Raw genomic sequence first — 21,956 nt, forward strand, 5'->3', positions numbered from 1 at the left:
CCCTGTTGCTGCTTTGCCAGGGAAACAAGCTCATTTCTGTTTGGCAGCAAAATAGCCCACCAGACAATGTGACTGGGTCAGCCACCTGAAAGGCGCAAGCAGTTCTGTGATGCCTCACAGAAGCTTGGTCCAGAAGTCTCCATTTCCCCGAGCCTGCACTATCTGGATCCATCAGGGCTGCGTTCTCTGTTTGATTGGCTGCCTGGGATATACTCTGATGTGCTCTGCCCACCCATGGCCATTCACCTCTTGCCGTGGCCAGGGGTTTGGAGTTCACATTTTGCAACGTCCACATTCCAGGGCTGAGTCTGTCCATTCTGAAGCTGAGGGGCACAACCGACCTCGGGGGCCATGAAGTTCCAGGAGTTCTTCTTCCTTCTCCTTCTTGCCAACCTGCCCACAGCCAGAGGGACCCCGACTGGGAGCCAAGCCCAGGATATCCAAGTGCAGGAGAATTTCGAGCCTGAACGGGTAACAACTCTCTAGCGCTTACATTCACTCTCAGGAGCAGATTAGAAAAGTGAAGTGCGTTTTGTCTCTAAAAATGTCAATATTTTCAATCACCATCTCAGGTCCTCTTCCAAGAAGAGCTGGGCCAGAGCTGGAAGGGTCTTGCTCTGATCCACATCAATTTAGAGGGATACAGAGCTGGGGTGCTCCTGTGATGAATGTGTATTGTGCTAGGTGCTGCATCTCACTGAAGACACCCTGATAGGAAGGGCTTAAGTGTGTTCAGAGGGGGAAGTGAATGAGTGAGTCTGGGTGATATAACAGATATGGACAATGCACCTTTCCCATGTAGGGTACCCATGTGCATGGCTGGGGGGCTGTAGGATTTGTATCAGACAGGGAACAATTTGTTATGTGGAAAAGAATCAGCACAGACTGCAGTGGGAGCAACCAGTCAAGGGAATCTGAGGGGAAACTATCTTGTGGGCAGAGCTGTCACATGAACCAGTGCCAGACTCTGGAGCCAAGTGGTTCCTCGTCAGATTTCTTTTAAGTGGCATTGAATAGACAAAACTTTTCAAAGGCCACCCTGAGAAGGAACGAGACTGCTTACTGAGCCGGGGCATGGAGTCAGGGTACCCGCGCGGGTGGGGAAGAGAACTCTCCGTTGGCACAGCAGAACCACCTCCGCGAGCGGCAGAAGCTGTGTTGGCAGAAGAAGCTCCCGCCAGCGTAGTGCTGTGCACATGAATGCTTCTGTCATTTGGGGGGTGGAATATTCACACCCTTGAGCGACATAAGTTTTGCCAACACGGGCTGTAGTGTAAACATAACCTAGGTATCTATCTAGGCCAGTGGTCCCCAAACGTTTTACCTCAGGCCCCCCCTTACCCCTGTCTGTGCCCCTCCCCCCAGAGCCAGGGCCAGGAGGGGGCTGCAGCTCCAGGAGCAGGGGGGACATGGATATGGGTAAGGAGGCCAATGCTGGGGCCTCAGCCGGCGGTGGGGCCAGGCGCCCTGAGCACGGTGCTGGCGGCCGGCGGTGGGGCCAGGCGCCCTGAGCACGGTGCTGGCGGCCGGCGGTGGGGCCAGGCGCCCTGAGCACGGTGCTGGCGGCCGGCGGTGGGGCCAGGCGCCCTGAGCACGGTGCTGGCGGCTGGGGCCCCGGGCACAGGGCTGGGAGTGGAGCCTCGGGCGTGGGGCAAGCAGCCAAGGCTGGGGCCAGGAGCAGAGCTGGGTGGCGCTCCCTCCCCTCTTCCCATGGGGCTGGCCCAGGCCCCAGCTGCCCCCCCCCAACGTTCTTCTGCCCTCCCCCCGGGGGCATGCCCCACAGTCTGGGGACCTCTGATCTAGGCTTTGTACTGTGCATTAACTACTTTGTCTCATCTGCTTTCTTCAGCCTTGGCCCAAGCTGTTGGTCAGAGACATGGCTATAGGGCTGGCCCAGTGCTGTATGTGAGAACAGGGGTTTGGAGCTTGAGCCCAGCAGGGAAGGACCAGCTAGCGTTCAGCAGCAGCGGAGTCAGGAGGCAGTGGGTCTGACACTAAGTTGGGAGGGCAAGTAGAAGTGCATTAGCCAGATGTTTCTGGACAACCAACAGTGAAATAGTTAATGATGTTAACATTTAAATTGCAATCATTAGATTTCGGAATTCACATACCTTGGAGATGTCTGGGGCAGCTCCCCCGGCTTGGCATTGTCATTAGTGCAGGCTGGCCCCCGCAGCTTCACGCTCACAAAGCTGTGCAGCCAGAAGCCCTGGGACCTGCTCCTGAAAAGTCTCTAACCCCGCTGGAGTCCGTGGGATTTGTGGGGGTCACTCCCAGACCTATTTGGGCAGCTGAGCTGACCCTTGGTGCCCCACAAGATCAAGCTCATCAGTATTTTGCAATGAAAGTTTAAACTCTGCAGAAAACCCTGAAAATTCCCCAAATCCCCAGCAGAGGTGGAATGGCCCTGGCCTGCCTGTCTGGGGCGCAGGGTGGGGCAGTCACAGGCTGTGCTTTCCTTTCTCCTAGGTATATGGGAAATGGTATGACATTGCCACCGGCACAACATGCAACTGGATGAAGCAATACAAGGATAAATTCAACATGGGCACGCTGGTGCTGGGACCAGGGCTGACCAGTAATCAGATCAGCACCACCAGCACCAGACTCAGGTAGGCTCCCAGGAACTACCGTTCCCCAGTTACCCAAAACACAGGAACGCAACCCGGACATACTGTGCATCCAGGAGACTCAGAGCTGCAGCTGTCTCCAGTGGGCCTGATTTTCAGAGCTGCTGCCCCCTGCAGGTCCCACTGGCTTCAGTTGGACGGTCCTGAAAATCAGGCCCATTGCGATTCAGTATTGCGGGGGGTCTGCTTACATACCGCCTGCTGCAATGCTGCACACAGCGCTCCCCCATCTATGCCTGATATTAACCAGCTACAAAATGGGGGTATCACTAGACAGCCTATTCATGAAACCCTTTGAGATCTGGGGGTGAAATGAGAGGAGAGTCTGGGCACAACGGGAAGGAGCTAAAGGAGAAATTAATTCTGAATCCCAGGCATCTCTTGGTTGGAATTGCAACCTGGAAGGAGGGAATGGATTTCAATGGAAATACAGACCTTCAGAACCTACCCACGTGATTGTTCAAGGGCCCCTGACAGACACACAAGTTCACTGCAGACCCGTTATCTACTCCAGCTGAGGAGCAAGTCTAGCTTTGACTAATGCTGATGTTACTGAAGGTGCCTGGGACCTTTTGACTTGGCAGCATCAAAAGATGTTTACACGGGCTCCTCCCTGCTTCCAGCACCAAAGCCTCAAAAGCCTTAAAATGACAGTACAAAATAAAAGGAGGCAAAACTGCTCGTTACTGTCCCACTATCCTAGTCATGCAGGGTCACACCCTGCTCCTTCCTCTTCATCTGTGGAGGCCCAGGTCCACCAGACTCACTGGGGCCGAAAGTGTGGGGGGGAGCTGGAGGTTCTTGTGATGGGTGCTGGGGTGAGGGCAGGGCCAATGGATCCACAGCCCTGGGGCCTACAGTGACTAAAGAACTCTGGTGGCCCATCATTGGAGCGGGACTGGGAATAGCTGCAGTTATTAGAGGTTTTCTCTCTCCTTCCCAGGCAAGGTGTCTGCACGCAGGTTTCTGGAGAGTACCAAAAAACCAACATACCTGGAAAATACACCTACTATAACCCCAGTAAGTGTGGGAAGGACAACTCTGCTTTCCTCCTAGAGCTGCATGCACTTAGAACCATTGCATGCAGAACTTGATGGGAAAAGAGAAGGGATGACAGCCCAGTGAGGAGTAAGGGGATGAAACAAAGGGAAGGAAAATGTAACCAGCTACCTGGGAAGTAAAGTCTAACATGGAAATCTAGTGGAGACTGTTTCACAGTCTCTACTAATGGGAGTTGTAGCAGCTCGGTGGCTTAGGACATTTAAATCCAGACTTTGGGATAAAGGCCTGAAGAAAGTTAGTGCAGGGGCCATCCTGTTCAGATCTCTTCCTCCTCTAACTTTGAAGATCCCCCAACAGCAGTCGTAATTAAAAGAGCCTTGTCAGTTTCTCTTTTGAATCAGTTTAAGTTGTTTATTATCGCTCAGGGTTTTTAACTCTCTTAGATGCAGTGAAGTTACCTGGCTATAAAATGAGAGTAATGCAGCAGTGAATCATGGCCAGTGAAATCAGGTCACGTCCGTGCAGCGCATACACTGTGGGGTAGCCTTGGGGCCCTGCATGGATGGGACAGCTCCCTGCAGTGAGGCCAGATTAGCTCAAGCTGTGGCTACTTGAAAGCCACCACGGTTTAGACAGAAGCAGCCAGGTTCAGCAAATAGCACAGGCTAGGACCCTGGCCCAGCTGCCACATTTCACCTAGCCCATTTTCAAAGGGCAGATTATCCCCTATTCACGTCCGTTTAGAGAAGTGCCCACTGGCGGCTGTGTGTGTATTTCCTTTTCTGCAGGCTGGGACGTGACCATTGACTCCTATGTGGTGCACACCAACTATGAGGAATACGCCATCATTCTCATGCAGAAGAAAAGTAGCTTCGGACTGACAATTACAGCCAAACTCTATGGTATGTGTCTGTGACCATGGCATCTGGCTGTGCCATTAGCAAAGCGCTCAGGCCCCTGCATCCATCACGGGGTGATAGTGAGGCTGTTGCCCTGGTGCTGTGTGATCTGCCCTGTGGGGGGCTCAACACCTGTTCCAAACCGGAGAGTCTGGACCAGCCCAACTTTGGTCACAAGAGGCCTGAGTCCCCACACAATTATCCCCCCAATTAGGGGTCATTTGGTCTGGCTTTGGCAGGGTCTGCTCAGGAGAGGACCAGGGCTGGAATGTCAAGGGTTGCGTCTCATCAGGATTGAGGTGCAATACAAATATTGGTCCTTACAAGTACTTGGCCACTGCTGGGGACAGGCTCATGGAGCAAAGATCTGACCTGGTTCGCTAAATGGTGTGTTCCACACACTGAGCTGGGAAGGGGAAGCCTGCCCAGAGTGGGCCTGCCTTTAGCTGCAGGAGCTTTGTGGGAGGGAAGTGGGGGTGGGATTTCAGACCCTCTCCCAACCCATACACCACTCACTCACCTGCTGAAGTTTGGGTTCTCTCCAGGCAGGAGCCCGGAGCTGCGAGAAGGCCTTATTGTGGATTTCAGGCAGTTTGCTCAGGAGATGGGGATTCCTGAGGACTCCATCTTCATCATGATTAATAAAGGTAACCCAGCTATGATCAGAGTGTCACTGCAGGGCCCCCTCGGCCTCAGGCACCTCCGTGGTCTGTATGTTCTGAGACTCGCCCGCTCTTTCCAGACCACACTGTCCGCTCCAGCCGGACAGCAGGGAGGGAGAATGCAGCCTGGCTGTGTGATGGGTTCCCCCCAGGGTACCACTAAGTCTGCCTGACCCACAAGCCTGGGTGCCCTTTACACTGTATTGCTGTGACAGGCCCTCAAACCCCCTCCAACACACAGACAGGTAGGGACACACCCAGCTGCAGCTACACACACACGCTGACATCTAGGGATTCGCTGCATGGGAAGGCTCAACTGAGGCACCTCACAGTTCCTAAGATATGCACCCCCCCCTTTGGAGTGTAAACCCCAAATTATACCATCTCACGCTGCACAGGGAACTGTACAGCACAAGCTTATGAAATTCTCCCCCCCCGCCCTCAATGTGGAGGAAGATATGCAACAGCTTACTAGCCCCAGTTATGAGTCCCATGCACTGGTTTTAGACAAAACAAAACCAAGTTTATTAACTACAAAAGATAGATTTTAAGTGATTATGAGGGAGCAATCAGATCAAAGCAGATTACCTAGCAAAGAAACTACAACACAATCTAAGCCTAATATACTAAAGAGATTGGATGTGAGTAGCAAATTCTCACCCTAAGTTGTGTTTTAGGCAGTTTGTAGAGATTCTTGAGGGCAAGCTACACTTGTTTGCAGCTTAAAATTCCAGGTATTCATTTCACCGGCTAGAAATCCCTCTAGCCTGGGTTCAGCACTTTTCCCCTAGTCCAGTCTTCGTTTCTCAGTTGTTTCTAGCAATCTTCTTGGGCAGGAAGTCAGTGGAGAATCACAATTGTGTCACTCCCCTGCCTTAAATAGCTTTTGTATAGGGCGGGAACCTTTTTGTCTCTTCTCTTAGTTCCCACACCTGGTCAGTGGAAAAACACTGGTATTTCAAGATGGAGTCCAGTACCAGGTGATTTGGTCACATGCCCCTGTAGGGACACAGCAGCCATGGGAGATTAGCATCTTCTAAGACCTTTTGTTTTCCCTAATGGCCCTTCCCAGCCACCCATCTAGACTGATTACATCTGGGGAACGTCCACTAGACAGAATGCAAACACATTTGTAATAGATGCACAAACAATATTCCTAACTTCAGATACCAAAATGATACGTGCATACAAATAGGATAATCATATTCAGTAAATCATAACCTTTCCAATGATATCTCACATGCCTTATCTTGCACAAAATACATCCTAATTCTGCCAAAATCATAGCATAATAATATTACTATGAGGAATAAGGGGTGTAGCGCCCCAGGCAGGCTGGAAGAGCAGTCAGCCAGGGGCTTGAAGGGATGGACAAGAGGCAGGAAAGTGGGAGAAAGGAAGAGAGCTCTGTGGTGAGTAAGAAGTAGCAGAGAGGAGCTGTGTGGAGACAAGGCGACGGGGCCGTCTCTGAATGGATCAGGCTCCCAGGCCCCACGCACCTTCAGCTACAGTCCAGAACAGAGCCGCATGATGGGCTCAAAGGTGCCCGGATGCTGTGATGATGGGCGTGGGTTAGACAGCCAGCTGCAGGCCTCCAGGAGGCTTAGGCATAGTGCACCCCCAAGCAGCATCATTTCCCACTCGTGTGGAGAATGGGAACCCTTGTCACCATTCCCAGCCCTGACGTGTCACCAGCACCCTCGCTCGGCCGCTGGGTCATTGCCCCACACGTGCTGCCCAGCTCCTGAATGCCAGGAGTCCCCCGGCAGGGAGGGGGAGTTCCTCCCACTACTCCCACTTGCACTCCCTACCAGTGAGGCTGCATGCGTTTCCACTGGCGCGTTAGCCAGAATCCCCTCCATGACCTCATGGGCTAGTTGGCCAGAGAGGTCCCTGGTGAACGACAGTCCACCCGCACCCCACCCTGCTCTGCTGAGCCCCCACGGTGGAGCAGGAAAAGGCAAGAACCAGGGACTGAACTGCCCCCATGGCTGTACCAGGGCGGCTCGCCACCACGGAGTGCACAGTGCGGGCAGGGGGAGTGCCTGGGGAGAGCAAGAGGCTGCAGTGGGGGAAGCTGTTGCAGTGTGTGATGAAAGGCTTCTGCAGAGAGACGCTGGAGACCAGGCAGCTGCCCTAGGCAGGGAGCCCAGGAGGAGGAAGAGAAACCAGGAGGTGGAGTTCTTAAACTTTGAGTTTTATTTGTAGTTTATTTCATATGAATAAACCCAGTCCCCAAGGAGGAGTCCTTCTGGCCAAGGGAAAGCCTGGGGGACGTTTTATTTGAACACTCATAGACTCATAGACTTTAAGGTCAGAAGGGACCATTATGATCATCTAGTCTGACCTCCTGCACAATGCAGGCCACAGAATCTCACCCACCCACTCCTGTAACAAACCCCTAACCTATGTCTGAGTTATTGAAGTCCTCAAATTGTGGTTTGAAGACCTCAAGCTGCAGAGAATCCTCCAGCAAGTGACCCGTGCCCCATGCTGCAGAGGAAGGCGAAAAACCTCCGGGGCCTCTGCCAATCTGCCCCAGAGGAAAATTCCTTCCCGACCCCAGATATGGTGACCAGTTAAACCCTGAGCATGTGGGCAAGACTCACCAGCCAGCACCCAGGAAAGAATTCTCTGCAGTAACTCAGATCCCAACCCATCTAACATCCCATCACAGACCACTGGGCATACTTACCTGCTGATAATCAAAGATCAATTGCCAAATTAATTGCCAAAATTAGGCTATCCCATCATACCATCCCCTCCATAAACTTATCAAGCTTAGTCTTAAAGCCAGATATGTCTTTTGCCCCCACTACTCCCCTTGGAAGGCTGTTCCAGAACTTCACTCCTCTAATGGTTAGAAACCGTCGTCTAATTTCAAGTCTAAACTTCCTGATAGCCAGTTTACATACATTTGTTCTTATGTCCACACTGGTACTGAACTTAAATAATTCCTCTCCCTCCCTAGTATTTATTCCTCTGTTATATTTATAAAGAGCAATCATATCTCCCCTCAACCTTCTTTTGGTTAGGCTAAACAAGCCAAGCTCTTTGAGTCTCCTTTCACAAGACAGGTTTTCCATTCCTCGGATCATCCTAGTAGCCGTCTCTGAACCCGGTTCCCAAGAGGGGAAACTGAGGCTGGGTATCTGTAGTGTGATCGTAGGCCCCAAGGGGGGGCATGGGCTGTGGCATTGGAAGGGCTGAACGAGGACACATGGTCACTCTGCATTTGAATCACTTGATGGAGAGCCCCCTAAGGACACAGGAGGTAACTGCCCTGCCCCGCTTGGCACTGGAGAGGCCGCGACTGCAGTGCTGTGTGCAGTTCTGGGCGCTGCACTTTAGGAAAGATGTGGACAAATTGGAGAGAGGCCAGAGGAGAGGAAGAAACATGCTGAAAGGTCTAGAAAACCTGATCTGTGAGAGAGGTTCAGAAAACTGGGCCTGCTTAGTCTTGAGAAATGAACACTGAGGGGGGACCTGATAACAGGCTTCAAATATGCTAAGGGCTGTTACAAAGTTCAGTGTCTGCGAAGGGATGGGGGTAACCTGCAGCAAAGGGGATTTAGGCTGGATGTTAGGACAGTGAAGCACTTGAGCAGGTTAGTGAGGGAGGTTGCGGAATCCCTGTTGTGACGGGTTGGATCACAGAACCCCCTTTGGGAACCGTCAACTGATGTGCCAAGACTACTTCTGCCCCTGCTTTCCCTGCCAGCCTGGGACTCCAGCACCCTGTCTTGTTGAGCCAGACACACCCGTCTGCTCCAACACAGACCCAGGGTCTGAACCACATGCCCCAAAGCTGCAGACTTAGCTGAAAGCAGCTCACAGAAGTGTTCCTGTCTTTAACACTCAGATGCCCAACTCCCAATGAGGTCTAACCCCAAATAAATCCATTTTACCCTGTATAACGCTTCTAGAGGGTAAACTCATAAATTGTTCGCTCTCTATAACACTGATAGAGACGTATGCACAGCCTTCTAACCCCAGGGTTTTGAGTTTAATCCTTGAGGGGGTCAGTTAGGGAACTGGAGTAAAAATCTGTCTGGGGATTGGTCCTGTTTTGAGCAGGGGGTTGGACTAGATACCTCCTGAGGTCCCTTCCAACCCTGAGATTCTATGATTCAGTAGATCATAACCTTACACAGATATGTTACATGGCATCTGTAGCCTAAAACATATTCCAGTTATGTCACATATACAATCATAAGCATATTCCATAAAGCCTTATGGGGGGCACCGTTACACCTGTCTTTGGCGGGATTAAGAAGAGGTTGGACAGACCCCTTCAGAGATGGGGTAGGGTTACTTGGTCCTGCTTGGCTGGATGAGGTGGCCTCTCTAGGTCCCTTCCAGCCCCTCACTTCTCTGGTTCTATAACCTGCTCTCGCCAGGCACTGTACAGCTGTGGTCGTGGAGGTGGGCTTGCAATTTCAGGGTGATGCCATCCAAACAGAAGTGTAAGAATTGGGTGACTGATGGGTGAGTAAAAGGCCGGGAGAGGAGCGTGAGGAAATGACAGCCATTCTATGCAGGAAACTCTCCTGACGGGGGCAGGCAGGGCAGGTCTCAGCCTTTCTGTTCATGGGCACTATGGGTACAGGGCAGTATTGACACAGATACGCAGCATGGTCCATGAGAGCCTTGCCAGCCTATTCTCTAGCAATGCCTGGTACTACAGCCTGGGGCTGCCTTAACTTCTGTCACATAGGTCTTGGGGTGGTGGGAGAGAATCCTAGGGCCCAACCAGCTGCACCTGCCCATTCCTCCTGCCCTCACTCTGCCCGCTCTTGCCCTTGCCAGTTCCATGTAGTTCAGATCAGCCCCCACCAAGGGGCCATGGAGATAGCATGGAAGAGTGGTGGGATTCCTAAGCTTCGCTCTGCATGCAGACCGGGGGGGAGCGTGGAGTCTCCTGGAGGTCAGTAGTGTTTATCCCTGTAGACAGAGTGCACGTGTCCGGCGATGATAGAGGTAAACTGGACAGAGTTGGGCAGGCCCGTTAGGAGCTGCCTCTCTCCACCAACAGCTTCCATCTCCCATCTCCCATCCTACTAACGCTCTCCTGTCCTGTCCCTTGGTGCAGGTGAATGTGTGCCTAGTGAGACCCAACCTGAACCCAAGGTGAGTTGATGGGGCTGGAAGGAACCTCACAAGCTGAATTTCCTGGGTCTCCAGAGAGTTGCGCTGGCGCGTTAGGCATCCCTCCAGAAAGTGCAGTCTGGAACTCCACATTCGTTGTGGTATCTAGGCCACTGGATTAAGGAGGCGCATGCTGCTCAGGCTGGCAGTTCTTCAGAAGGGCCCAGCCTGCCTTTCTCAGCCACCTTGGCAGATGGCCCTTCACCAGCGCTGATGTCTCTTGATGTGCTTGTGTCTGTGATGACAGTAGACCTTGTAAGGAGCCTAGGGTACAGTGGAACGAAATGGGCGCAAGGGGTTAGCTTCTAAGCCGAGGCAAGACCCCATGAAGATGCCGCTTTGTTGCATTTGATTTTACTTTAATGTTCCATGTTTGGTGCAAGTAGCCAGTTCTGGAGCTGGGAGTCCACCCCCGTCCACCTGTGTGCCCCACCTGGACTCAGAGGGACCCCCTTCGAAGAGGGAGAAGGCATGTCAATATCTGTGGCCTGTTTAAACCTTGGGGCCAGGCCTTCCACTGGGTAAATTGGTGCCAATTGGTGCCAACAGCCCTTCAATTAGTCTCAGATGTAGTGGAGGTTATTTGTGAAACACGTGCTCACTGGGAAGTGGTCTGAGACCACCAAACTCATGGCAAACAGGGGCTATCAAATGGCCAGTAACTTTTAGGTGACGAAGAGGTGAAAGGCCTCATGCCTCATTACCTGTCCCAGGAGTCCAGCTCCTGCCAAATCGCAGGATGACCTAATGTACTTTTTCACACAACACATACTTAGTCTGTGGAACTCACTGCTACAAGATATCACAGAGGCCAAGAGCAGAGCCAAACTTCACTGACTGGCACTGTGACTCCAGGTCGTGCCACTTGGCTTGTGGGCCCTCTAATGGGGCACCCAGTGCAAGCTGCAGCTTTTGTTCTGCTCCCTCCCCGCCCCCGGACGGCCCTGGCAATCCGTTCCTAGGGGTGCACATACTGCTTTGCCTGATGGACGACAGCTGCTTGCTTCGTTACTGACTGCGCTGTTCGGGTTTGCTGAAGGAAGAGGCTCAGTGAGTACCTCTGCGCAGCACAGTAGCCGGGCTAGCTCTGCTCAAGCCACTGTGACATGGATGGACTAGCCGCTGGAGTACAGTCTGATGGGCTCCCCGGGTACGGACTTGAGCAGCCAGCTGGAGCCCACCTGCCATGAGCAGAGAGAGTGCTATACAGCTACCCCAGCTGGGACTGACACCCCCTAACTGCCCCCCATACACCTACCCGAGCTGGGACTGACACCCCCTAACTGCCCCCCATACACCTACCCGAGCTGGGACTGACACCCCCTAACTGCCCCCCATACACCTACCCCAGCTGGGACTGACACCCCCTAACTGCCCCCCCACACACCTACCCCAGCTGGGACTGACACCCCTAACTGCCCCCACACACCTACCCGAGCTGGGACTGACACCCCTAACTGCCCCCATACACCTACCCGAGCTGGGACTGACACCCCCTAACTGCCCCCCATACATCTACCCCAGCTGGGACTGACACCCCCAGCCGTTCCCAGGGGTGAAGAGGGAGCGGAACGCTGCAGAAGGCTGCAGAAGCTCTGTTAGAATCCCAGTGATTTCCCGGGCCCATCCTTCACTTGGGAGAATATGTTCTGCCCAGGGACCCGCTCCTCTTGAGCCTGCTCCCAGGGGCGTTGTGTGTCCCCCATCTTATAGGCCTGTGGAATCTCTGCGTTCATTGCCATCTTAGGAGAGACTCTGGGATTTATGGCTCATGGTTGTTCCACTGCATTGTCGATGGAAACTTGCTCACCTAACGAGCTGCTCTTTCTTCTGTGTGCAGAGGGATCGGAGAGCTGTCCTGCCTGAGGAAGAGGGCTCAGCTGTAGGTCCCCTGCCGTCACTCATCAGCAAAAAGGAAGGTCTGTACTAAGATGGGGTCTCACCACACTCTGGGGATGGCTGGAGTACTCCCCCTGGGACTCTCCTCCTCCATCTGCCTGGAAAAGGGATGGCTGTGCACAGACCTCAGCGGGAGCAGAAACACAGAATAAATTCATGTTGAAAACCTCAATTTTTACCTGCCATAGCTTTTCTAGGCAGCCAGGTGCTATCACTTTAAGCCTCCTGCCTCGAGGGCTACTGGCCAGGTGCTATCACTTTAAGCCTCCTGCCTCGAGACCTTCCAGGGCTACTGGCAACTGCAATGTGGCCACCAGAGAGCTGGGACCCTCTGCCTTTTCCAGTGGGACACAGCTCCCTATGCTACAAACCTGTCCCTAGTCCCCTGCCCTCTGAGCCATCTCCCCGGGGACATCGCCTGCCCCCGCTGCCCCACAGAGCTGGGTGATCTCCACGGGAAATCCCATAGGTGGGGGGAGAGCAGCACATGGAAGTGGGAGATGTTTGAATCTCCTCAGAGGTTTGGGGGCAGGCTATGTCCCCGGGGAGATGGCTCAGAGGGCAGGGGACACGGCCATGTAGCCCCTGGATGTCACCACCACATGCCATGTGGTTCTGTCGGTGTAAAAGGCAACTCACTAGGCTCAACCCTCTTGATGTGCTCAGATTTCTGCCGGCTGAATAAAGATGTGGGCCCCTGCATGGGGATGAACGTTCGGTTCTTCTACAACTCCTCTTCTATGGCCTGCGAGACCTTCCACTATGGCGGCTGCCTTGGGAACGGGAACAACTTCCCTTCGGAAAAGGAGTGTCTTCAGACCTGCAGAACCGAGGGTAAGGGGGGCAGCCCTTCAAAGTCCCAGCAACCATCTGGGCAGTCCCTGGCCAGCGCAGGAGGGGCAGGCTCAGATTTCGCTGTCCCTCTGATCTGTGCTCCACCAGCCTTCTGCTCTTCCTGTGTGGTCGAGGCTTCCTGCTTCAAAGCCCTTTCCTTGTGCAAGTGACCCAGGCTCAGTGCTGTGGGGAAGCGACATGCTCACGTGCTGCCAGTGTGGAGGGAGCCCAGCGCAGTGGGGAGAGCTCTGAGAAATCAGTCAGGGGCCAAAATGAGACCAAACAGTGTCCATGCCCAAGGCCTGGCTGCAGGAGGTGACTTGAAAATGGAGAGGTGGCTAGAACTGAGTGAGTCGCTGCTTTCTGTGATTCAGGGGCCAAAGCAAAAACCATTCGTTTTGCATAGGGTGACTAGACAGCAAGTGTGAAAAATCGGGACAGAGGGTGGGGGGTAATAGGAGCCTATATAAGAGAGAGCCCCAGATATCAGGACTGTCCCTATAAAATCAGGACACCTGGTCACCCTAGTTTTGGATCCAACAAAACGATTCCTTTGACCCAAAATGAAATTATTTTTGGTGTTTCATTTTGGGTCATTTTTGGGTGGTTTTCACCTTTTTTTTAATATTAGTTAAATTTCTAAAGGAAATGCTGGTTTAAAATAAAACTGGAAACGTTTCATATTGAAATGGCTGAAACAAATTGTTTTGTTGTTTTCTAACATTTTTTTCCTTTTTCCTTTCTTTTTTTTTGGGGGGTTGAAACTATTCACTGAATTTGACCCAAGTTTGCAAATCGTTTCAGTACCCCCCAAAATGCATTTTTCAGTGAAATTTACTGTTTGCCTGAAAAATGTCACCCAACTCTGTCTATTCGCCATAAAAGAACTGACCCGGTTAACTTCCCAAGTCACTTCCCTGGGTTACCCCGGGGCCTTCAGCCACAGCTATCACCAACAATCAATATAAAATACGTTGTGTCTGGGCAGGCGGCACAATGGGCCTAACCAATCAAGCCCAGTGGCGAACCTGGCTGATTGCGGTCAGGGAATTGTGGGTTTGCTCTTGTGTCAGTGCCCCGACTGCTGCACTGTTGTGGGGTCTTGCACCTTTCCAACCTCTGTGCCTGGCTCAGAGCAACGGAGGGAAACCTGTTCAAGCCCATCTCTGTGGAGTGACATGAGGGGATGGAGAGAACATGCCTAGATACTACGGTGATGGGCTCTCTAGAAAGGCCTCAGGTCCGGTGTTTGTCCCAGTATAACCGTGCTGGTCAGGGGTGGCCTTTCCTGATATCATTAGATTGGTACCACCTGTAGTGTGGGGCAGTTCGAGCGGGGTACAGGTGCTGCACACTGCTATAGTTACTCCCATTCCCAGGCCAGGGCTACACTACAAATTTGGCCAGCAGAGCTCTGGCAAATAGGGGTGTGGCTGCAACTTCTATGGGTAAAAGAATCCTTTGGCCAGTATAAGCTCTCCAAGGGGGCTTTGCTGGTCTGGCAAATTCCCTGTACAGGACCAGCTGTTCCAGTACAAGCACACGTATATCAGTATAACGTGTGTGTGTGTGTGTGTGTGTGTGTGTGAGGGGGGGGCATTCTGCTGGTTTACCTAGCCCGGTGCACTTAAAGCACTACCACTTGGGTGCAGACAAGCCTGCCCCTGACAGTCCCACTCCTCTCTCCACCCACCAGATATGCCAGCGTAGCAGATTCTGCTGCTTGCCCACTGCACGAATCCTTTTCCTTCCACTGGCTCCCGGTGCCCATAACTGAAGGACTCCACTTTCTCCCCTCTTGTCTCCTTCTCCCTCTCCCAGCGGCCTGCAGGTTACCCATAGTTCCAGGGCCCTGTCAGCAACCAGTGATACTCTGGGCCTTTGATGCAACCCAGGGCAAGTGCACCACCTTCAACTATGGAGGCTGCCAGGGCAACGGGAACAAGTTCTACTCGGAGAAGGAATGCAAGGAATACTGCGGGGTCCCAGCAGACGGTACGGCGCGCCCGCTACTATCACAGAGCTAGCGCTCCTTCAGCAGCCATCGGCTCCGGCCCTCTCGGCCCACCAGCATTTGCAGCTCGGGGAAGTTGGTTCTTCCAGGAAGGACATAACATGACACAGCAGACAAATTTGCTCTCTACCCCCTCAGCCCTGCTGCCAGATTCTCTGGGTCCTGGGGGTGCTCAGTCCCCTGCACCTCCCCGCTCCATCCCAGGCCTCCCCCCTCTTGCCCCCTTCCCCCAAGCTCCCACCCCTGCCCTGCCTCTCCCAGCCCCACTCCACCCCTTCTCCCAAGCCCCCATCCCCCTCTACCTCTTCCTGCCCAGTTCTGCCCTCTTCCCCCAGCGCCTCCTGCACACCACGGAACAGCTGATCGCACTGGGTGGGAGGTCCTGGAAGGGAGGGGGGAGCTTGGCTGCCGCTTAGGGTTTCCTTACGTCCGGTTGAAAAGGGAACTGATGGCTCCGGGCTGTTAAAAGTCTGGTTGGCCACTCGCAGCGGGGCAGGCAGGGTGCTGTGGCCAATGGGAGCTGCAGGGGCAGCACCTGGGAGCGGAGGCAGCGCACAGAGCCATGCGGCCGCTCCACTGCCTAGGGACTGCGGGGACATACCAGCTGCTTCCGGGGCTGGAGCCTGCACCCTGAACCTCCTCCTGCACCCCTGCCCCAGCCCTGAGCCCCCTCCTGCACCCAAACTGGAGCCCAGAGCCTCCTCCCCACCTCCTCCTGCACCCCAAACCCCTCATCCCTGGCCCCACCCCAGAGCCCACACCCTCAGCCAGAGCCCTCACCCCCTCCCACATCCCAGCCCCCTCCTGCATCCCAAACCCCTCATCCCTGGCCCCACCCCAGAGCCCTCACCCCCTCCCACATCCCAGCCCCCTCCTGCACCCCAAACCCCTCATCCCTGGCCCCACCCCAGAGCCCACACCCTCAGCCAGAGCCCTCACCCCCTCCCACATCCCAGCCCCCTCCTGCACCCCAAACCCCTCATCCCTGGCCCCACCCCAGAGCCCACACCCCCAGCCAGATCCCTCATCTCCCCTGCACCCCAACCTCCTACCCCAGTCCTGAGCCCCCTCCTGCACCCCAAACCCCTCATCCCTGGCCCTACACCAGAGCCTGCATCCCCAGCCGGAGGTCTCACCCCTTCCTGCACCCCAAGCCCCTACCCCAGCCCAGTGAAAATGAGCAAGCACGGGTGAGGGAGAGCAAGTGACAGGGAGGGATGGCGTGAGCGGGGCGGCGCCTTGAAGGGGCCAGAGCCGAGGGTCAGAGCCAAAGTCTGAAGTCAGAAGGGGGTTCCCTGGAGGGAGACAAGGCAGGAGCAGGGCTGGCAATGAACAAGAGCTACCACAGCCGGGAGTGAGTGCTTTGAGCAGCCACTAAACTGATGCTGCTGGGCTTAAGAGTGGTCTGCTGGCTTTTCTCGTTGGCTACAGGCCAGCTGTGCTTGTTAGGGGGCCCGGAGACTGGCTCTGTGGCAGGCCCTGCTTCCTGCCATGCAGCACTTTTCACCAGTCCTTTACACCTGTGGAGAATGGGTTGCTCCTTTTTAAGAGGCAGGGAAACTGAGGCACGCCACAAAGACAGGCTAGTGCCAACATTTTCAAAGTTGGTGCCTACAGTTAAGTATCTAAATCCATATATAAGGCTCTAAATCCAGACCTCCTAAGGCAGCAGCCAGGATTTCAGAGGCCCTGAGTCCCTGCAGCTCCAAGCAAAGGCCACACGCTGGACAATCCGGCTGGTTCTAGTCACAATGTGCCTGGTTTATGGCTCTAGGTGCTCACTGCAGGCACCCACCTTGGAAAGTGTTTTCCTAAGTGTCTTTCTCGATCACCCGAGTCAGTGGCAGAAGCAGGAACAGAACTTAGGTATCCTTTTTGGCCAGTTCCCTACTCTAGCCAGTAGGCGCTACTCCCCTCTGGGGTGGTCCTGAATGTGTCAACAGCTCTGCTACACAATGCACTTAGCTTTGAGCTGCTATTGGCAAAAAGGTTTCCATTAACCACTTGGCTTCTGCCTCCTGTCACAGGTACATCCCAGAGCTGCCAGGTACCCAGTCCAGTGCTGGTATCTCAAGGGAACGTTGGCATTCCCTGAGCTCTGGTGGGAAGAAGGACTAATTCTGGGGTTATATCCTGTAGACTAACAGACGTTTTGGAGCATGAGCTTTCGTGGGTGAATCCCCACTTCTACTTGCATCCGACGAGGTGGGTATTCACCCACGAAAGCTCATGCTCCAAAACGTCTGTTAGTCTATAAGGTGCCACAGGACTCTTTGCTGCTTTTACAGATCCAGACTAACACAGCTACCCCTCTGATACTTGTGCTAGCTGTGTGAGTCAAGGATTAATGAAGCCATGTCTGTAGTGGAGGGGAGGGTCCTGCAGGTCACCTGTTCCCCACTGAGTGCACCTTGGGCTGGGTGAGGGCTCCAGCCACTGGAAAGCAGCTGTGCTAGTGCTCAGGAGTTTCACATGCCTAGCGACTGTCAGCCTGCTGTTGCTATTGCCTTTCTGCAGTGGAGGCCCTGGCATTCAGGCCTTGCTCTCCTTGAGCTCAGAGTGTTTGGTCTAAGTCGGGAACGCAGAATCTGCCCATGTGTACCTATGGCGATGGGCCCATTAGAAATCCCATAGATGAGCAAACAATGAAGACATTTGAAAGTACCTGAGAAGCAGTTGGAGGGGACAGTGCCTGCTGCAGTGTACAGACTCTGGGGCTGATGATCTCAGTAAGCAGCATTGAATCTCAGGAGGTTATCTAGTCCAACCCGCTGCTCAAAGGGGGAAGCAATCCCTAGACAGATTTTTGCCCCAGATCCCTAAGTGGCCCCCTCAGGGATTGAACTCGCAACCGGGGTTTAGCAGGCCAAGGCTCAAACCACTGAGCTATCCCTCCCCCAGGAGCTAGGGCTGTGCCGCCCAGCATGGGCTGGCAGACAGGTGCTAGGTCTGCTTGAGCTCGCACACTAAAAATAGCAGGGTGGCTGGGGGGCAGCTTGGGGTCCGGGCGGGTTTGTAGCCAGGCGGCTGGCCTGAGCTAGTGTCTGTGCTACCCTTGGCCACACTGCTATTTAGCACGCTGGCTCTAGCATGCTGGGAAGCACCCTCCCAGGGGGTGCAGACCTGTGACCCCCTGAAAGAAATTGTTTCCTAATTCTATGTCTGTATTGATCAACCCGCTCTGGTGTTTGTGGGACTGCAGTTGGTGCAATCTCCATGGCTGCCTGTCCAGCTGTCATCTCAGCACTCACACCATGCGCACTGCCACGGTCTCTGGGTGCCTCCCTGAAGTGCGTGCGTAGCTCTGTGCACAGCCTGTGGTGACACGTTTTCTCTCTTTTCTTATAGGAGAGGAGGAGTTTCTGGGTTTGTCCAACTGAAGGGGACCCGGGGACGGGGAGTGACAGCTGGAATCGCTAAAAAGCCCCAGCAGGAGGCCCCTGCTAGGAGAGCATTTGGAATAATGTTTGTGCTGATTGTGTGTAGATCAGGTTTAATGAACAGTAAATGTCTCTAAAAATGAGCGTAGTGTGTGTGCCCGTCCCTTGGGCTTCCCCTTATCCCAGCACCAGGGTGTGTAAGCATCTGCCACCATCAGCTGTCCAATGCAGCACTAAGAGCCCCCAGCTCCCCATCTTCTTTGATGCAATTCATCCATCATTTCTGAGTCCTTTTCCCCACCGCCCTCTGCTGCCAGGCTCCCTTCACTGGGTCCTGTGCAGCCAGCAAAGTCGCGCTTCCTGGTCTTTATCTAAGCAGGCCTGGTTTCACCTCCAGCCTTGCGCAGCATTTGATGCTTCTGGAGAACTTGGAGTAAGATTCTGTTTCTGTGTCTCCTTTTGTTTCCCGAGTCTCTGCTCTTTGATAGACCTGGGGCTGTTAGCATGAAACCAGGACCTGTGTTTCTGAACAAGGCCTACACCCTTCGGATTCAGGCTTCTTCCCATGGTCCTGAACTGGGATGTTCCAGGCAGGCCGTTCTAATTTAAGAGTGGGCAATAGGCCCCTAAGAACCCAAAACACTGGTTTTGGGCAGAACTCTGATTAGATACTTGATGAACTAAGAGAAATGGGTAAAACACAGAAAATATGAATCAGAAGTTAAATTTGGCAGCCAGTCAACTCTGCCCCCTCCCTCCGAGCGCTTCCTGCTCGCTGTGATCAGCTGTTCCGCAGGGTGCAGGAGGCGCTGGGAGGGAGGCAGAGGAGGGGGGATGGGGCACACTTGGGGGAGGGGATGGAAAGTGGTGGGGAAGAGGCAGGATGGGATCTGGGGGGGCAGGGGTGGAGTGGGGGCAGGGCCTGAGGCTGAGTGAGGGTTGAGCACCCCTGGGGAAAATTAGAAGCCGGCGCCTGTGCACCGAAGTGCAGCGTTTTGTGCTGTTGACATTTGATTACCTAGGGCAGTTGTGGAATCGCCATCATGGGAAGTTTCTAAGAACAGGTTTGACAAACACCTGGCAGGGATGGGCTAGGCCAGGGGTTCTCAAAGTTCATTGCACTGCAACCCCCTTCAGACAACAAAAATTACTCCATGACCCCGGGAGGGTGGCCTGAAGCCTGAGCTGCACTGTCCCGGGAGGTGGGGGGGCGGAAGCCCAAAGCCTGAGCCCCATCATTCAGGTCTGAATCCCTTGGGCTTTGGCCCCAAGCGGTGGGGCTCAGGCTTTGGTTTCCACCCTTGGCAATGGGGCTCGAGGTTCGACCCTGGGCCCCAGCAAGTCTAATGCCAGCCCTGGTGACCCCATTACAATGGGGTCCCGACCCCAGTTTGAGAACTGCTAGGCTAAGCTGACTTGGTCCTGCTGGAGCATCGGGGGGATGGACCTGAACTCTGAAGGTCCCTTCCAGCTCATTTCTGTGATTCTCCAAACACCTCTCAGCTGTCGCCTGACCCTGTAGGCCCCTGAGTTCCCCTGGTGATGTGCCCAATGTGCAGAGTCCTGGGCCGGCTTTAGGGCGATTCCACCGAGTCCCGGGAATCGGGCCCCGCAGCGTCCGGAAGAGGGGCCCCGCACCCTCCGCCGAAATGCCACCGGAAACAGTGGCAACCGATTGAGCTACCACCGAATTGCCGCCGCTATCTTCAGCAGCAGCTCAGTTGCTGCCAGCATTTCGGCGGCAGCTCTTTCGAATCGGGCCCCGCACGTTCTAAAGCCCCGGGCGAGAGGCTCACAGCCCCGGGACTAGCTGACAGGGCCCCACAGCAGGAGGTGTGGGAATGCAGCTCTTGCCAGCAGGGCCCAGAGCCGCAGAGGAGCAACAGACCTGTCAACTCTCAGACCCTGCAGAGATTCGAGGTGCTTCCACCTTGTGGGCCACGACAATGAAACCCAGCAGTGAGAGCCGGGCTCTCAAAGCCCTGCTACTGGGGGAGCCAGGACAATCCACACACCTGGGTTAGGAGCAAACCTTCCCAGTGGCGTGTGAAGACCTGGGCTTGTGCCGTGCAGCTGAGGCGTGGCCTGCGGCGCTAGCCCACACCGGTTGTTCTCAGGACTCACTGGTGGCTTTTCATCTAGATCCCCACAGTGCTTTCCAGGGAGGAGTGGGTATGGTTACCCACGTCACAGCTGGGAAAGCGAGGCTCAGCGAGGGAATGTGACTGGCCCAGCATCACACATGAGCCAGTAACAGGCAGGCCTGGAGCCCAGGGTCCCCCCATACCCATTCCCAGAGCTGGGAATAGAACTCAGAAGCCCTGACTCCCAGCCCATGGGGTCGGGGTGGATTAGGGATGGGGTTGGAGGTGGCAATAGGACCGAAAGGGCTTGTGGATGGTGATGGGTGGGGGAGGCTGGGGATGGAGATGGGGGAGAGGGGAGGCCAGTGTGACAGGGAGTGGGGAGGCCTGGTGGGTAGTTCCTGCCTTTCAGAGGGTCAAGTGGAGGTGCACGAATGCTCTGGCGAGGTGCAAGGTGCTGCCACTCAAGTTGATTGCTGCATTAATGAAGTATTGGGCAGTGAATTTTAGTTCTGGCCCTCCAGCCCCTGCTTCCTGGCTCCTTGGGACTGGGCAGGGAGCAGGGCTGGCTCTACCATTTTTGCCGCCCCAAGCAAAAAAAAACCAAAAACACCCCCCAAAACGCTTGTGCCTCGCCCGAACTGCTGAAGCGCAAAAAAAAAGGGCGGCTGGACTGTGCCACCCCAAGAATAGCCGGAATGCTGCCCCCTTAGCATGTGCCACCCCAGGCACGTGCTTGCTCCGCTGGTGTCTGGAGCCAGCCCTGGCAGGGAATATGCATTGTGAGCCTGTTTAATACCCCTGGGTGGTGAAAGCTAGAGAGGCAGCTGCAGGCAGGTCCTGGCTGGGTAGGGAGCCGGAAACAAAATCCAGGCACCTGGCTGTCACCGAGTGGCAAATTCTGTAGCAAAAAGGTTAACTTTTTTGTGGGCTCTTGGAATAAGCCCCACCCCAATGGCTGACAAATCCCAGAGTCCCCAGGGCCCTGCACAGGGCAGATGAGACCAGAGCTATTGCACAGGTGCTGTGCACACACAGACAGGCCTTGCACATGGTTCACCTTATCTAGGTTATAACCACAAGAATCATCTCATTTGTACGAAGGAAGGCTGCGAATCTACTAAGCAAAAGAGGAATTTTCCTCCAGGGCAGATTGGCAGAGGCCCTGGGAGTGTTTCGCTTTCCTCTGCAGCATGGGGCACGGGTCACTTGCTGGGGGATTCTCTGCAGCTTGAAGTCTTTAAATCATGATTTGAGGACTTCAATGGCTCAGACAACAGGTTTGTTACAGGAGTGGGTGGGTGAGATTCTGTGGCCTGCATTGTGCAGGAGGTCAGACTAGATGACCATAATGTCCCGTCTGACGTTAAAGTCTATGATTCTATGATTCTATGAAAAGCACCC

General features: G+C 54.3%; 1 protein-coding gene across 1 annotated transcript; it reads left to right on the plus strand.

Moving 5' to 3' along the window:
- Positions 1-229: 229 nt before the first annotated feature.
- On the plus strand, positions 230-18,611 carry LOC120386921 (alpha-1-microglobulin/bikunin precursor). The gene is made up of 10 exons (XM_039506968.1): positions 230-471; positions 2,470-2,612; positions 3,574-3,650; positions 4,421-4,534; positions 5,077-5,178; positions 10,286-10,323; positions 12,182-12,260; positions 12,907-13,074; positions 14,896-15,069; positions 18,437-18,611. Exons 1-10 carry the CDS (start codon positions 352-354, stop codon positions 18,466-18,468), a joined length of 1,047 nt encoding a protein of 348 aa, XP_039362902.1. The 5' UTR covers positions 230-351; the 3' UTR covers positions 18,469-18,611.
- Positions 18,612-21,956: the final 3,345 nt, after the last annotated feature.

The sequence above is a fragment of the Mauremys reevesii genome, linkage group 19, assembly GCF_016161935.1.
Source record: "Mauremys reevesii isolate NIE-2019 linkage group 19, ASM1616193v1, whole genome shotgun sequence".
Taxonomy (NCBI): domain Eukaryota; kingdom Metazoa; phylum Chordata; order Testudines; family Geoemydidae; genus Mauremys; species Mauremys reevesii.

Coding starts and splice junctions, on each gene's coding strand:
- LOC120386921 (XM_039506968.1), top strand. CDS start 352: ATGAAGTTCCAGGAGTTCTTCTTCCTTCTCCTTCTTGCCAACCTGCCC. Junction 2,613..3,573: donor ACCACCAGCACCAGACTCAG/GTAGGCTCCCAG, acceptor TCTCCTTCCCAG/GCAAGGTGTCTGCACGCAGG. Junction 13,075..14,895: donor TCAGACCTGCAGAACCGAGG/GTAAGGGGGGCA, acceptor TCCCTCTCCCAG/CGGCCTGCAGGTTACCCATA.